The sequence below is a fragment of the Neoarius graeffei genome, chromosome 15, assembly GCF_027579695.1.
Source record: "Neoarius graeffei isolate fNeoGra1 chromosome 15, fNeoGra1.pri, whole genome shotgun sequence".
NCBI classification, from domain to species: Eukaryota; Metazoa; Chordata; class Actinopteri; order Siluriformes; family Ariidae; genus Neoarius; species Neoarius graeffei.
The window spans coordinates 25,437,159-25,452,855 of record NC_083583.1 but is presented as its reverse complement, the minus strand read 5'-3'; the positions used below and the strand labels follow the sequence as shown (position 1 = coordinate 25,452,855).

The 15,697-nt window shown below is 40.8% G+C and overlaps 1 protein-coding gene across 6 annotated transcripts in view; it reads left to right on the top strand.

Annotated features, from left to right (window-relative positions):
* Nucleotides 1-15,697, top strand: part of fes (FES proto-oncogene, tyrosine kinase) — an 86,267-nt gene that overhangs the window by 52,140 nt on the left and 18,430 nt on the right. For all 6 annotated transcript variants that reach the window (XR_009656678.1, XM_060941071.1, XM_060941070.1 and 3 more), the window contains 5 exons: nucleotides 8,638-8,760; nucleotides 9,631-9,684; nucleotides 12,285-12,403; nucleotides 12,517-12,611; nucleotides 12,697-12,820. Coding sequence is in view for 5 of the 6 variants with exons in the window: in XM_060941071.1 (XP_060797054.1) it covers nucleotides 8,638-8,760; nucleotides 9,631-9,684; nucleotides 12,285-12,403; nucleotides 12,517-12,611; nucleotides 12,697-12,820 (515 nt within the window). In the remaining variant the exon portion in view is untranslated. The remainder of the gene's footprint in view (nucleotides 1-8,637; nucleotides 8,761-9,630; nucleotides 9,685-12,284; nucleotides 12,404-12,516; nucleotides 12,612-12,696; nucleotides 12,821-15,697) is intronic.

The window sequence follows — 15,697 nt, the reverse complement described above, 5'->3', positions numbered from 1 at the left end:
TTGATATATAATTGTATTGATACGAGTTAGGACGTACTGTAAGGATAAGTGGTAAGCACACAAGTGATTCTAACTTGTTTTCAGCAGCAGTAAGGACAAATATGTTTCGCTCATAACAGAAGTGATGTGTAACATGGACTAAGACACTTTCCTGTCCTCACATTCTTATGTTTAATAGAATATAAATAATACATAATGGTAGCTAACACCAGCCGACTAAAAATTTAAATAAATTAAAACTAAAAATTAAACAGTGCTTGCTTCTGGGAGTTAGTGAAACCAAAACCTGTTGATGTGCCTAAAGATGTCTAACACAATGCTAGCTAAGTACGAGTTTTGTCACATAGTGAATGTCATACTTGGATCAAGTTGGTTGAAAACTATGTTCATTGGACATAAGCTTAAAGGAGTACGCCACCCCCAGGTGAAATTGAGTCAGTCCCTGTAGTCCCTAGAGTTGGATGAGCGAGCCAAAGCGTTTTGTAGCTGACCCAGCCATTGTCCTGATCTAGAAACGCCCCGGTTAGCTTTAGCTTAGCGTAGTCGCTGTAATCCGGCGTGTCCAGCTAGCATTGTCGTTGCAAAAGTGAATCAAATAACTCAAGATTTTTTATAATTATTTCTCATGACCTGTACATTCACATCGAGTACACATATCAATGCAAATTAACACGAAGGGATTTACTAGACCAATTTATATCTGGAACTATTTTCAGCCACAGCACAGGCAAAGCACCGCTGCAGGCGCAAAGACACCACGCAGCACCACAACTTAGTAGTCACGCTGGTGTATTGACGGAAGTTGAGGGTTTTCAGGTGCTGCGTGGTGTCTTTGCGCCTGCAGCGGTGCATTGCCTGTGCTGTGGCCGAAAATAGTTCCATATATAAATTGGTCTAGTAAATCCCTTCGTGTTATTTCGAGATATGTGTACTCGATGTGAATGTACAGGTCATGAGAAATAATTATAAAAAATCTTGAGTTATTTGATTCACTTTTGCAACGACATGCTAGCTGGACACGCCGTATTACAGTGACTACGCTAAGCTAAAGCTAACCGGGGTGTTTCTAGATCAGGGCAATGGCTGGGTCGGCTACAAAACGCTTTGGCTCACTCATCCAACTCTAGGGACTGACTCAATTTCACCTGGGGGGTGGCGTACTCCTTTAAAGGTGCTGACTGCAAAGTTGAATTCTGGGCAAAATATTCTATTTCTATTGCTGTTGGAGTTTCGAGATGTTTCGCTGCTGCACACACTGTGTATCCTTTGTGTAAATGTGTTGCTGAGATAAAATGAGTCCCGCATTTTACGATTCCAGAGATTGCCGAAGCAAGCGGGCAATAATATCACATGACTGCTGTGGGGCATGTTCGGCCTACTTTTAACCAAAACAAGTCAACATGGGCAAACACGGCAAATTCCGCTCTCCCGCCAGCTAAAAGCCAGCATAGCCTGCCTAGTGAGTGCAACTGCAAGTTGGAGCAAGGTTAGATGCTGTCATTTTTCTGGACCAATAACTCAGCCATTCTAGCTAGTGCTTAGCTATCTTAGCCTTAGAATGCATGGGCTTGGCTCCGCAGTATCAAGTATGGAGTTATACACCAAATGTTTTGATCTTACAAAGAAAGAAAGGATAACACAAAAGCAGTAACAGAGAAAATATCTATTCATCTTTTGTTTCATGGATCTCTTTGTGAATGTCAACCACAAATTACATACCTGCAACTCAAAACTCTGAGGTCGATGCAGAGTCACAATGTTCTCTACGCGTCGTCATCTTGGTGTGACCCACTTCCATAGTTGTGCTAATTAGCTAAAGCTCCTCACATTCAGCTATTTCCGTAGGGCTGTACTATTTACCTCAAAAGGTAGGATATTCGGTCCCAAAACAGAGAAAAGCTACCCTCAGCACATCATCCGCATGATACTGTTCTTGTGAGACAGAAAAATGCCATGGAAAATTTCAGGTGGCTTTGCAGTCAGCACCTTTAATTATATTTGCAATTAGATACTGGATATCAAAATGTCTGTGATGCTCCTGTGCAAGAACCTGACAGTCTGAATGGAATCTTTAAATGCAGTTTTCTCTTTTTTATTTTGAGGGTAATGTATAGTAATGTAATATAACCTTGATAGTGATTGAAATGTATGAAAGGAGAACAGAAACAGTTCGGGAAAGTCTGTAGTATTCAAAAATACATGTGTGGGTGTGTAAAAATTATGAGCCCTTTCCAAACTATATCCAATCAATTCACATTGGAACAAGTGGACTCCAGTTGAGCTCTACACACATCTCAAAGATAATTAAAGCAAACAAAATGCACCTGACCCCAGTGCTAGAGCAAAGGCTTTGAATACTTTTGTGATTGAGAGATTTCAGTTTGGGATTTTTAATTCATTTTCAAAAATCTCTTCATGTAAGAACATGTTTTCACTTCATCATTATGGGCGAGTAAGTGTCAGATGGATGGGTACAAATGGCAATCCATTCAAAATCAAATCCACAACACTAAGGCCCTGTCCACACAGCAACGGATTCAGGTGAATCTGATAAAATTGTTTATCGTTTAGGCCTGGCGTCCACACGGCACCAGCGTTTTGGGTGCCCCAAAACGAAATCTTTTGAGAACGGGTTCCAGAGTGGAAAAATCTGACAACGGTGCCGTTGCGAAGTCGTCTGGATGAGTAGAACGGATTTGTTTACGATGACGTCACAACCACATGACTGCGAGTGCTTCACGCCGGGTGGAAGTGTAACGAACTCGATGCGAGTTGTCAACAAATCCTATAACTTGGCTCATGAAACGCGCTTACAATATATTTTCACTGTGAATATTTGTGTAATGGTGCAAAGTGAGAGAGAGTGTGAGAGAATAGCCCTTAGGGCAGAGTCTTTAGTCCAAACACTGCGGAAGCAGTATAACCAAAACCGCGCACCACCCGTGCGCTTTCCAAAAACAAAAACAATTCCGCCAGCAAAAATAGGGAAAAAAAAGGAGCGATCTCCCCTCTTCAGATGTTGGTTTAAGTCTGACAATACATTCCTCAAAAAGGGCATAGAAGAACAAAGTAATCCATCAACGTGTAGCATTCAATTTATTCCAGACCATTAAAGAATTCTGGAGGATATCAGAATGTTGGCGTACCGGCTTCCATCTACCCCATTCATTCCTCTTTCCGCGTCTCCATTCAAAAAACGAGCACGTGATTTAAAGGGACTATATCCACAGGATAGGGAGTGAGAAGGTGTGTGCGTGTGACAGTGACAGGGTGAGTGACAGGGAAGAACCTAGGCTCATGCTTGCCCTGAATTTCTCTTAAAGTGAAGGCAGAAGAACGTTCAGCGCCTGGCCAGGCTTTCTATGTATTAATTTACATAGACGTTTTAATATGAAATATAAATAAGTGTCTTAGACAATAGATACTATTTTACGCTACTGATTAAGAATCAAAACTTTGTGGCTGATGCTACAGAAGGAGTTTATGCGCATGCGTCATACTTCTGTTGTTCTGGTGTCTCCGATGGGACCGTCTTACAGCGCACGTAGAGGTGTGGCATGTGTATTGCATCATTTTCAGCAAGCGTTGCGTTGCCATATGTACCTGATATTTTACTGATCCATTGCCCATGTGGACGCGATATTTAAAAAAAAAAAATCTCGTTGCCGTTGTTGTGTGTATGTAGCCTAAGTGTGCAACAAGTAACAGTGTCTGAATACTTTCTGAATCCATGGCGTTAGACAAATCACGACTTCACCACAAACACATCAGGAATTATTAAACAAGAACTGCTTTGCTTTATCAAGTGTTTACAGTGGTGCTTGAAAGTTTGTGAACCCTTTCGAGTTTTCTATATTTCTGCATAAATATGACCTAAAACATCAGATTTTCACACAAGTCCTAAAAGTAGATGAAGAGAACCCATTTAAACAAATGAGACAAAAATATTATACTTGGTCATTTATTTATTGAGGAAAATGATCCAATATTCCATATCTGTGAGTGGCAAAAGTATGTGAACATCTAGGATAAAAAGTTAATTTGAAGGTGAAATTAGTCAGGTGTTTTCAATCAATGGGATGATAATTATCATCCCATTGATTGAAAACACCTGACTCTAATTTCACCTTCAAATTAACTGCTTATCCTAGAGGTTCACATACTGATTATAATCAGGTGTGAGTGGGCACCCTGTTTTATTTAAAGAACAGGGATCTATCAAAGTCTGAGCTTCACAACACGTTTGTGGAAGTGTATCATGGCACGAACAAAGGAGATTTCTGAGGACCTCAGAAAAAGTGTTGTTGATGCTCATCAAGCTGGAAAATACGGAGCCCCTAAAGGGACATGGAATAAAAAAAAATCAAAGTAAAAAAAAAAACTAAAGAGTTTGGACTCCACCATTCCACATTCAGACAGATTGTATACAAATGGAGGAAATTCAAGACCATTGTTACCCTCCCCAGGAGTGGTCGACCAACAAAGATCACTTCAAGAACAAGGCATGTAATAGTCGGCAAGGTCACAATGGACCCTAGGGTAACTTCTAAGCAAGTTGTTCTACCAAAGAATGGTCAAAGAAGAATAAAGTTAACGTTTTGGAATGGCCAAGTCAAAGTCCTGACCTTAATCCAATCGAAATGTTGTGGAAGGACCTGAAGCGAGCAGTTCATGTGAGGAAACCCACCAACGTCCCAGAGTTGAAGCTGTTCTGTACGGAGGAATGGGCTAAAATTCCTCCAAGCCGGTGTGCAGGACTGATCAACAGTTACTGGAAACGTTTAGTTGCAGTTATTGCTGCACAAGGGGGTCACGCCAGGTACTGAAAGCATACACATACTTTTGCCACTCACAGATATGTAATATTGGATCATTTTCCTCAATAAATAAATGACCAAGCATAATATTTTGTCTCATTTCTTTAACTGGGTTCTCTTTATCCACTTTTAGGACTTGTGTGAAAATCTGATGATGTTTTAGGTCATATTTATGCAGAAATATAGAAAATTCTAAAGGGTTCACAAACTTTCAAACACCACTGTAAATCTTTGGACTTTTGGCCTGAGTTTGAGGTTGGTTAAGAAACAAATACTGTTTACATCTCATATACAATATGTGAGTAAGAGGAAAATATTTAAAATTGATCTGGCTTCCAAATAAAATTATAGTATAATTATAGTATATTTCTCCTGCTACTAAGATAGTAATTCTAACTTGCTGCATTGAGCCAACTGTAATATAGGTTATACAGAAGGGTATTCAGTTTGCTGTGGACAATCCAGCGCTGATATCATTTTTATCTGAAGTTTTGAGTGCAAACTGTAAAATCCAGATTTGTAAGCCTACAGCTTGTTTGCCATGTTTTTTTTCCTTGTAATGTATAATAAGTGTGAAATACTGTTTATGTTCATTAATTTCTGATAGCGTTTCCTGGTGGGGGTCCCATGTGTCAACAGTCTGAATTGGTCAGCCCAGACTTTAGCCTATGGCAGACTTTGTGGCATTTTTGGCCATAAAAACTGTAGGGCATTTCCTCATTCATCCATATGCAAGTGCCAATTTCAGTAATTGCTACTGCGCTGTCCCCAGTCAGAAGATGTCCACTTCAAGACAATAAACCTTTGTGGACTTGCCACACAATTATGACAACTGGTTAGTGTCCTGTGACTATAGCATCAGTACTGTACAGTTTATGCTCCAATTGCTTCTCATTTCTTTTTGCTATATGCCACATTTTTGACCTTTTTAGACAGACAACAGTACAGTGCCTGAAACCACACAAAAGACTTTTTGGGACTAGTACATAACTTTGGAGACAAGTGTGTGCTAAACTGGTAGCCTTTGTTTTTAGTTACATAAGCATTGGAGTGCCAGTTGGGGAGAGCGGGGAGACTTGGGACAAGTTTTCAGCTTTTGTAGATTGTGTGAAATTCTTTGCAGGTAGCGTCACATTCATATTGCATTCGAGAGTATTTACTATACCCTTTTACTACAACATTACTTTCTCAGTTTGTCACATAGTGAAGCCTGAAGGCCAGTATTTTTTTTGTTATTTTTTGTGGGGAGACATGACGTCATGTTGGGAGACATGGGACTAAAATAAAATACCTAGGCCTACATGTTTTTATTTATTATCAAAAACTGTAACATATGAACTGTATGAACACACAATGCTGGTACAGCGATAGAAAAATGTCAGTTTACCCAAATCCTGACAAGACAAAACCAGTTCCCTTCTCAAGAAGGAATGAAATAAGCTTAATCCTCATGCAGATACACGCCCACATTTTTAACAGTTTTATCTCATTATCTGTAGCCGCTTTATCCTGTTCTACAGGGTTGCAGGCAAGCTGGAGCCTATCCCAGCTGACTATGGGCAAAAGGCGGGGTACACCCTGGACAAGTCGCCAGGTCATCACAGGGCTGACACATAGACACAGACAACCATTCACACTCACATTCACACCTACGGTCAATTTAGAGCAGGGGTCACCAAACTTTTTTTCTCTGGGGGCCACATTGTCGTTCCTGACTGTGATGGGGGGCCGGGGTCGGGTCAGCTATATAACATAAAATTGTATGACCCAGACAAATATGACCACCAGCAGGCCTCATTGTGTAGTAGAGATTACTAGCCTGGCACAGCCATCCCCACTACTATACCAACACTTGATTCCTGGCACATATTTGTTTATCTTTACTAGTGGTTTGCAAAAGTAGTAATTGAGTCTTCACACTTTGTTTTAATTTGGAATACCACAGATATTCCATTTATTTATTTTCTAATAAAAATAACATCAAAGCTGTGAAGGTAAGAAACATCTGCCTAGTTGAGGTGATTGGCACTGGCAAAGGTGAGTGGAAAATTATAAATTGTAGGTAGACCTGTTGATATTAATAATATTAATAATAATTGTGTGCAGCACTTAATAAAGGTCAAATAAATAGGCCTATAAAATAAATAAATTTTAAAAAACAGTGAAATTATAATATGAGCAATAGATCACAGCAGTTGTGCTGTGTCCTGCACGTCATTGCTCTCATCCATGGCCAAAGCAAAAAACTCGAATTCTGACGCTTTCTCATTCAGCTGGTCATACACGTTGTCCCCCAAATCTTCGGTTCGCCTGGTCATACAGTAGTAGGTGCGGAGAGACTCACCGTGTTGAGCGCATTCTTCTTGTCGGGACACACCACCTCGGCCACAGCAAGCATGCATACTTGAACAAAGTTCCCATCGGTAAACGGCTTTCCATGGGTAGCTAGTAGGTGAGCTACCTTATAGCTAGCTCGGACAGCAGCCTGGTTGATCTGGGTTTGGCGAAGGAATACATTCTGTTGTGCAGCCAGTCCGCATTTCATCCTCCGAATCCTGTCTTCTCTTGTTTGCCCTCGCAAACTAGCATACTCTTTGTGGCGGGTTTCGTAGTGACGACGCAGATTATATTCTTTGAAAACCGACACTTTCTTTACATACAAGATAAACTGCATGGTCCTTACACTGAATGAAAAAATAATCAGTGGTCCACTGTTCTTTAAAAACTCTGCACTCTCTGTCAGCTTTTCGCTTACCGCTAGCCATTTTGCTGTCCTGAACACTGACAGTTCTCTGCGCATGCGCTGCCTGTCACTGCTTGATTGCGAGCATATGACGAAAATTCAGAAAATATAAATAGTTCATTTTATAACTAAATATCAATTTTAATTGATAAAAATCAACAAAATACAAGATGCAAACATGTTATTTGCCAAAAAGCAATTTAAAAAAATAGGCCATGACCACTTTTGGGTATTGCCTCATAGGGCCGGTTCAAGTGGTGGGGGGTAGAGGGGCTGGGGGGCCGGTCAAAGGAGGATGGCGGGCCGGAGTTTGATGACCCTGATTTAGAGTCACCAGTTAACCTAACCTGCATGTCTTTGGACTGTGGGGGAAACCGGAGCACCCGGAGGAAACCCACGCGGACACGGGGAGAACATGCAAACTCCGCACAGAAAGGCCCTCGCCGGCCACGGGGCTCGAACCCGGACCTTCTTGCTGTGAGGCGACAGCGCTAACCACTACACCACCGTGCCGCCCAGTTTTATATTTGTAAACCAAAAAAAAAAAAAAAAAAACAACCCTGTAACCTGAACTCTCCCCTTCTGGCCATTTAAAAAAAAAAAATTCTTAAATGTTTTTCCCCAGAATTTAAGTTGAATAAATAATACTATATATGGTAACTGTAGGCTACATGCTTTAATTCCTAACAAATCCCCAAATTCACCAGTGTGCATTACACCACAGAATGGAGGTGGTGGACTGTGAAGTAGAAAATACAAGTTTTGGTTGAGAAAAATATTTAACTGCACAAACCTTACTGCACTGTCCAGCTTCGTGGCTCCAAGGGAATTGGGTTACTCTCAGGGGCAACATCTAACTTCTGATGTAATCTAAAATCTGATTGGTTGAAATTCATTTATGGGAATACAAACTGTCCCAAGTCTCCCTTCTCTCTCCTACAAAATCTAAAGAAGCAAACTTTCTGGCTGAAACAACCATGCCCTGGTTGATCAACTACATCAGAATAAAAGGTGTATGAATTTCATTTTGACTTTTGCTGTGTGAAAACCATCTATATCCATTGTGCGCATATTCAGGGTGTGTATCGTCTGGATGGTGAGGGTTTCCACTCTATACCACTGCTCATGAACTACCTTCTCAACTCCAACAGAAATGTCACCAGGAGGACGGATATAGTGTTGAAAAAACCCATCCCCAAGGTAGCCCTCAACTCTCAACAATGGTTTTACTTTTGCCTTGATTTATTCATTTAGTATATTTACATGTGTGTGTTGGTCTGGGGAAACCTGCTTTGGCTGAATTCTAGTGTTCATCTATTGGCTCAAATAGTTTTTCTGTCTGTAACATACTTTGACACCTCAGCATTAAGAAACTACCTCATTCAGCAAAATGACCTTGTTTTCATCTTGCATATAATATCTTCCAGCAAAGATCATGTTGAGTAAAAAGCCAGTTTAACAAATGCAGAGGTAATTGCAGTCAGTCTGCTTAAAGATGGTTAAACCTTGTTAGGTAAATGTGATTTTATCTCACAACAAATGTCATGATATGATCAAGTTGTTGGATAGCCATGTGTCCGAGTGAAACGAACACGATCCTAATCAAATCAGTTTGTACTCACACATCAGTCCTCGGTATGTCCATCATACTGCTGCAGTCAGAGTGGAATCTTTACATTCAATTTTTATCCTTTTCATTTCATTTTTAGTCCGAAGGGATAATCTGGGGGCAGCCATATTTTAAAATGCTTTCATTTTACTTGGACTTGATGTACTTGCGTGCAAAAGACTACTGAAATATAAAATTCTTAAAAAAAAAAAAAAATCAGCACATGAATGTTCCCAGGCTCCCCACACACATTTTTCAGTTCATGCCTACAAGCAAAATAGAAAATCAGTAATCTTCTTGGCCATGCACACAGCCCACAACATGTAGACTACACTAAGACACTGTATGTTGTCATTTTGCACTGCATTTTATTACTGACTGAGAATAAAAAGCACTGGTATTACTATATCATCCCCTCTGAGTCTGTTGTTCTGTGGGTTTTCTCTTGTTTTATCTTCAAGGACAAGTGGTACTTGGAGCATGATGATGTTATCCTTGGCCAAAGCATTGGCCGGGTAAGTACACAGATCAATAATGGCTCTTTATCAGCAGTATCATTTAAAGATGCTATTGGATGTCTTGAGTAAGTGAGCTATCCATATAATGCCTTTTAAGAGCCATCTGTTAGCATGTTAAGTATCCCAGCATTGAGCCAAGGCAATTTTACCATCAGCAATTATAGTCCTTAGATTAATGCTAATGGCATAAACTTCCTTACTGCGGTGTTGCTCTATCAGTCAGAGAGAGATGGATGTTTGTTTTTGTTTATTGTTTGCATAATTGCCATGGCCTGAAGTTGGGCTGAAGTGCCCTTGAACAAGGCACCTAACCCCCAACTGATCCCTGGGTGCTGGAGCATAGCTGCCCACTGCTCTGGGTATGTGTGCGCGCTCATTGCTCACTTGTGTGTGCATGTGTGTGTTCACTGCTTCAGATGGGTTAAGTGCAGAGGATGAATTTCACCGTGTGCTTAAGTCTGTGTTTGAGTGTATGTGTAACAAATAGAGGCTTCTTCTAATCATGGCCATACAATGGGTCAGTATACAGGCACATTTAATATGTGCAAATACATATTCAGGATTAAACCTCAAAACTATATCAAAGAACTTGATGTAAGGATATTAGTGGCTACTCAGAAATGCTGCAGAAGTGCATTACTTTATGATGCACATATTCCAATAATGGCTGTAAATAGAAATAAAGACAAACTTCTGGACCTTGGTAGTTTTGGAAGATTTGGTGGGGTTTATTTTTCACATGCACTATTTGGCTAAAAGTTTGCGGACCTCTCCCTGAACATCACACCCATATGTGAGCCTTCTCTGAACTTTTGCCACAAAGTTGGAAGCACACTCTTTGTATTGAATTGTATTGTCTTTGTATTGAAAGTGTAACATTTACAAAATTTCCCTTCACTGCAACTAAGGAGCCCAAACATCTTCCAGCATGACAATGCCCCCATGCACAAAATGACGTCCATGAAGACTTGGTTTGCCAAGGCTGGTGTGGAAACACTTCTTGCATAGAGCCCTGACCTCAACCCCACTGAACACCTTAGGGATGAACTGGAACTGTGACTGCACTTCAGGCCTCCGCACACATCAGTGTCTGATCTTGCCAATGCTCTTGTGGCTGAATGATCACAAATTCACATAGCCATACTCCATAATCTAGTGGAAAGCCTTTCCAGAAGAAACAAGATTATTGTAACAGCAAAGTGGGGAATATATCTGGAATGGAATGTTTAAAAAGCACAGTCAGGTGTCCACAAACCTTTGGCCATATACAGTAGTGTATATAAAAGGTTTTACAGTAACTGCCAGGCACGTGGGGGGGCGCTGCTGCTCATCTATTTTAGGATGGAAAGGAAGGATAATCGAACATAGATTAAAACTTGGTGATTGATGTGGTACACATTTACGCTTTGTGAAGATATTAGCATTTTGCCACGATTTCTTTTTAAACTTCTGCCACATCTGTGCTTGTTGGCATTTTGTTGCTTGTTTCTTAGGGGTGTGCAAACCTTTGCACTTGTTGGAATGATTATTCAGATTGCTGATCCATCCGTTATCCATAAATGCTTATCCTGTGCAGGGTCGTGGGCAAGCTGGAGCCTATCCCAGATGACTATGGGTGAGAAGTGGGGTACACCCTGGACAAGTCGCCAGATCATCGCAGGGCTGACACATAGAGAGACACAACCATTCACTTTCACGCCTATGGTCAATTTAGAGCCCCCAGTTAGCCTAATCTGCATGTCTTTGGACTGTGGGGGGAAACCGGAGCACCCGGAGGAAACCCACACAGACACGGGGAGAACATGCAAACTCCACACAGAAAGGCCCCCGTTGGCCATTGGGCTCGACCCCAGAACCTTCTTGCTGTGAGGCGACAGTGCTAACCACTACACCACCGTGCCACCCCCAGATTGTTGATGAAAGGTCAAAACAAATTTTGAAATGCTATTGGACTATTCTGTTCAAGAATATCCATCATTAAATAAAGATTGTGCTTAAATATTTTCAAGGAGGTAAAAAAAAAATCTGCTTGGCAACATGTAAACAAAATTGCAAATGCTACACATACAGGAAACTCCTGCAGATAGCAGTGGTATGTGAAATGAAAGATGATACACTGAACTTGGTTATCTAGTACCATCTCAAATAGCATACAGTAAATATAGTGCCATGTTTTGCACTGACGGCCTACCACATAGCACGTCATATCAGCAGACTAGCTTACTCAGGAACAGCCACTAATTTTAAAACTATTCTTGTTTTGTGCATTGGCCATTTATAAAATTATAACAGTGCAGAGTTGCATGTGAATACAGTTCTTGCACTAAAAATGATGAGAGAATTTGAGTGTTATGAGTTAATGATAAGTGTTAACATGATTATAAATGCTAAATTTTATATGATAATTGGCTATGGCAATTTCAGAATGCAGTTATATGACGATCATTAAATGTCAGCAGTTTATGGTTGACTGCTTCTTCATTTTAGCTTATTATGAATGTGGTGTCAGTCCAAGCAAATCCATCAAATGACATTTTAATTGGCCAGTCAAACTGATCCTGATTTTGTGTGCGTGTGTGTGTGTGTTTTTTTTAAAGGGGAACTTCGGTGAGGTGTTTAGCGGCCGCCTGCGTTCAGACAACACACCAGTGGCGGTGAAAGCCTGCCGTGAAAACCTTGCCATAGAACTCAAAAATAAATTTCTCATGGAAGCTCGGTATAAGCACTCATTCAGTTACTGTCTCTTTTATACACACACACACACACACACACACACACACACACACACACATACAAGCTGTGACTGAATCTCCCATTGTGTTTCTAAAGGATTCTAAAACAGTATGACCATCCGAACATAGTGAAGCTCATCGGTGTCTGCACACAGAAACAGCCCATCTATATAATCATGGAGCTGGTGCAAGGTAATGAAGTGTCTTAGATATCGCTGTGTTCATGGTGTTCAAGTGCAAACTAATTTCATTGTGTGTTTTAAATTTTTACTATCAGGAGGAGACTTCCTGTCCTTCCTCCGTTCAGAGGGACACAGCCTGAAGCCAAAAATGCTGATTAAGATGGCTGAGAATGTGGCGTCTGGCATGGAGTACCTGGAGGGCAAGAAGTGCATCCATCGGTGAGAATGGTTATTTATGAAGAAGACCACAGTAAGCGAGAAATTGAGGGAAACATTTAATGAGATTTACACTATAAATTTTATATCTTGATTTTCTGTTGATTCTGCACTTTCTGACAGATTATCAGAAGAAGAATTTATTTTTATTATTATTATTATTATTATTATTATTATTATTATTATTATTATTATAATACATCTATATGGTGGTGTAGTGGTCATCACTGTCGCCTCACAGCAAGAAAGTTCTGGGTTCGAGCCCGGTGGCCGACAGGGGCCTTTCTGTGTGGAGTTTGCATGTTCTCCCCGTGTCTGTGTGGGTTTCCTCTGGGTGCTCCGGTTTCCCCCACAGTCCAAAGACATGCAGGTTAGGCTAATTAGGGGCTCTAAATTGACCGTAGGTGTGAATGGTTGTGTCTATGTGTCAGCCCTGCGATGACCTGGCAACTTATTCAGGGTGCACCCTGCCTCTCGCCCATAGTCAGCTGGGATAGGCTCCAGCTTGCCTGTGACCCTGCACAGGATAAGTGGTTATGGATAATGGATGGATCTACAGGTAGTCGTCGACTTACGACTTCGTTTGGTTACGACTGACCGGTCGTAAACCGATCTGGTCGTAAGTCGACCTATGTTAAATGACCGTAAGTATATTGTGATGTGTAATGATATTATAATCATCTTAAAGTCTTATTTTATCAACATTTTCTTATTTCATTACCTTGGCTCATTATTTGGTTTAAGTCAAACACTGCATACTACACTGCGTACAGTACAATTCGTTTAATATGTGCAAAACAAAAAATATGAAATACAGGTACAGTTGTGTTCAAAATAATAGCAGTGTGTTTAAAAACGTGAGTAAAGCTCAAAATCCTTATAAGAGTTTTTATTTCCATGCATTGGGAACACTGCACATTATATTCTACATCAAAACATGAAGAAAAATGTATGAATATTTTAATTACTTTACAGAAAATGAAGAAAAATGAACATTGGGCTGTTCAAAAAAATAGCAGTGTCTGCATTTGTCATTACAAACTCCAAATATTTACTGTATAAACTGAAAAAATCTTAAGGATTTAGTATTCCTGTGAATCACTAAACTAATATTTAGTTGTATAACCACGGTTTCTGAGAACTTCTGGCACCTGTGAACAGGTATTCCAGCCCAGGATGATTTGACAACATTCCACAATTCCTCTGCATTTCTTGGCTTTGCCTCAGAAACAGCATTTTTGATGTCACCCCACAAGTTTTCTATCGGATTAAGGTCCGGGGATTGGGCTGGCCACTCCATAACTTTCATTTTGTTGGTCTTGAACCCTGATGCTGCTCGCTTACTGGTGTGTTTGGGGTCGTTGTCTTGTTGAAACACCCATTTCAAGGGCATTTCCTCTTCAGCATAAGGCAACATGACCTCTTCAAGTAATTTGATATATGCAAACTGATCCATGATCCCTGGTATGCGATAAATGGGCCCAACACCATAGTAAGAGAAACATTCCCATATCATGATGCTTGCACCACCATGCTTCACTGTCTTCAGAGTGTACTGTGGCTTGAATTCAGTGTTTGGGGGTCGTCTGAAAAACTGTCTGCGGCTCTTGGACCCAAAAAGAACAATTTTACTTTCATCAGTCCACAAAATGTTTTTCCGTTTCTCTTTAGGCCAGTCGATGTGTTCTTTGGCAAATTGTATCCTCTTCAGCACGTCTTTTTTTTAACAGTGGAACTCTGCGGGAGCTTCTTGCCGATAGATTAGCTTCACACAGGCATCTTCTAATTGTCACAGTACTCACAGGTAACTTCAGACCGTCTTTGATCACCCTGGAGCTGATCATTGGCTGAGTCTTTGCCATTCTGGCTATTCTTCGATCCATTCGAATGGTAGTCTTCTGTTTTCTTCCACGTCTCTCTGGCTTTGCTGTCCATTTTAAAGCACTGGAGATCATTTTAGCCGAGCAGCCCATCATTTTCTGCACTTCTTTACAGTATACGTTTTACCTCTCCAATCAACGTTTTAATCAAAGCACGCTGTTCTTCTGAACAATGTCTGGAACAACCCATGTTTCTCATGTTTTCAGAGAGAAATGGATGTACAACATGTGCTGGCTTCATCCTTACATTAGGGCCACCTGATTGACATCTGTTTTTTCACAGAATGGATGACCTCACTAATTAAACTCCACACTGCTATTATTTTGAACACGTCCCTTTCACTTAATTATTCGATTACACAGACTCAGGAGCATGCATATCATGAATGTTGGGTCTGTTGGTTTTCTATGACTCTACTACACCTACTGGTAAATTATTTGCCATGTAGTAATATAATTTCCACCAAAAACAGTGACTGATCTGATTAGTCATGTTGGACTGCTATTATTTTGAACACAAGTGTATGAAAAATAGAAAACATTTTAGTTTGAAACATACCAAAATAAAAATGTAGAACATAGGAAAATACAAAATTTAGTGACCGCTGGCATCACTGGTGCTTGGCTGTGGGTCGTCTACGTCATCAGCTGTTGCAGCGCTCGGGCTGGCGGGAGCATTTGCTCGTTTCATAAACCAGGGGCTGGGGCGGAAACTGTATGACGGAGTGCGCAAGGGAGCGCGAGAGAGACTGCGCATGTGCCTGGAGCTGGGGCGGAAACTGTTGTACGCAGCGAGAGGCGCTGCCGGGAGCTGGGGCGGAAACTGTCGTACACTCAGCTGGGAAACACTTGCCAGTCATAACCAGACGGTCGTAAAGTCGATCGGTCGTAAGTTGCCGACTACCTGTATATGGTAATCTATGGCAGCACCTAAACTTTTTTTTTTATGCTTTTTATGAAAACGTTGAACATACATTTCTAATAATAACTCGGCAACCCA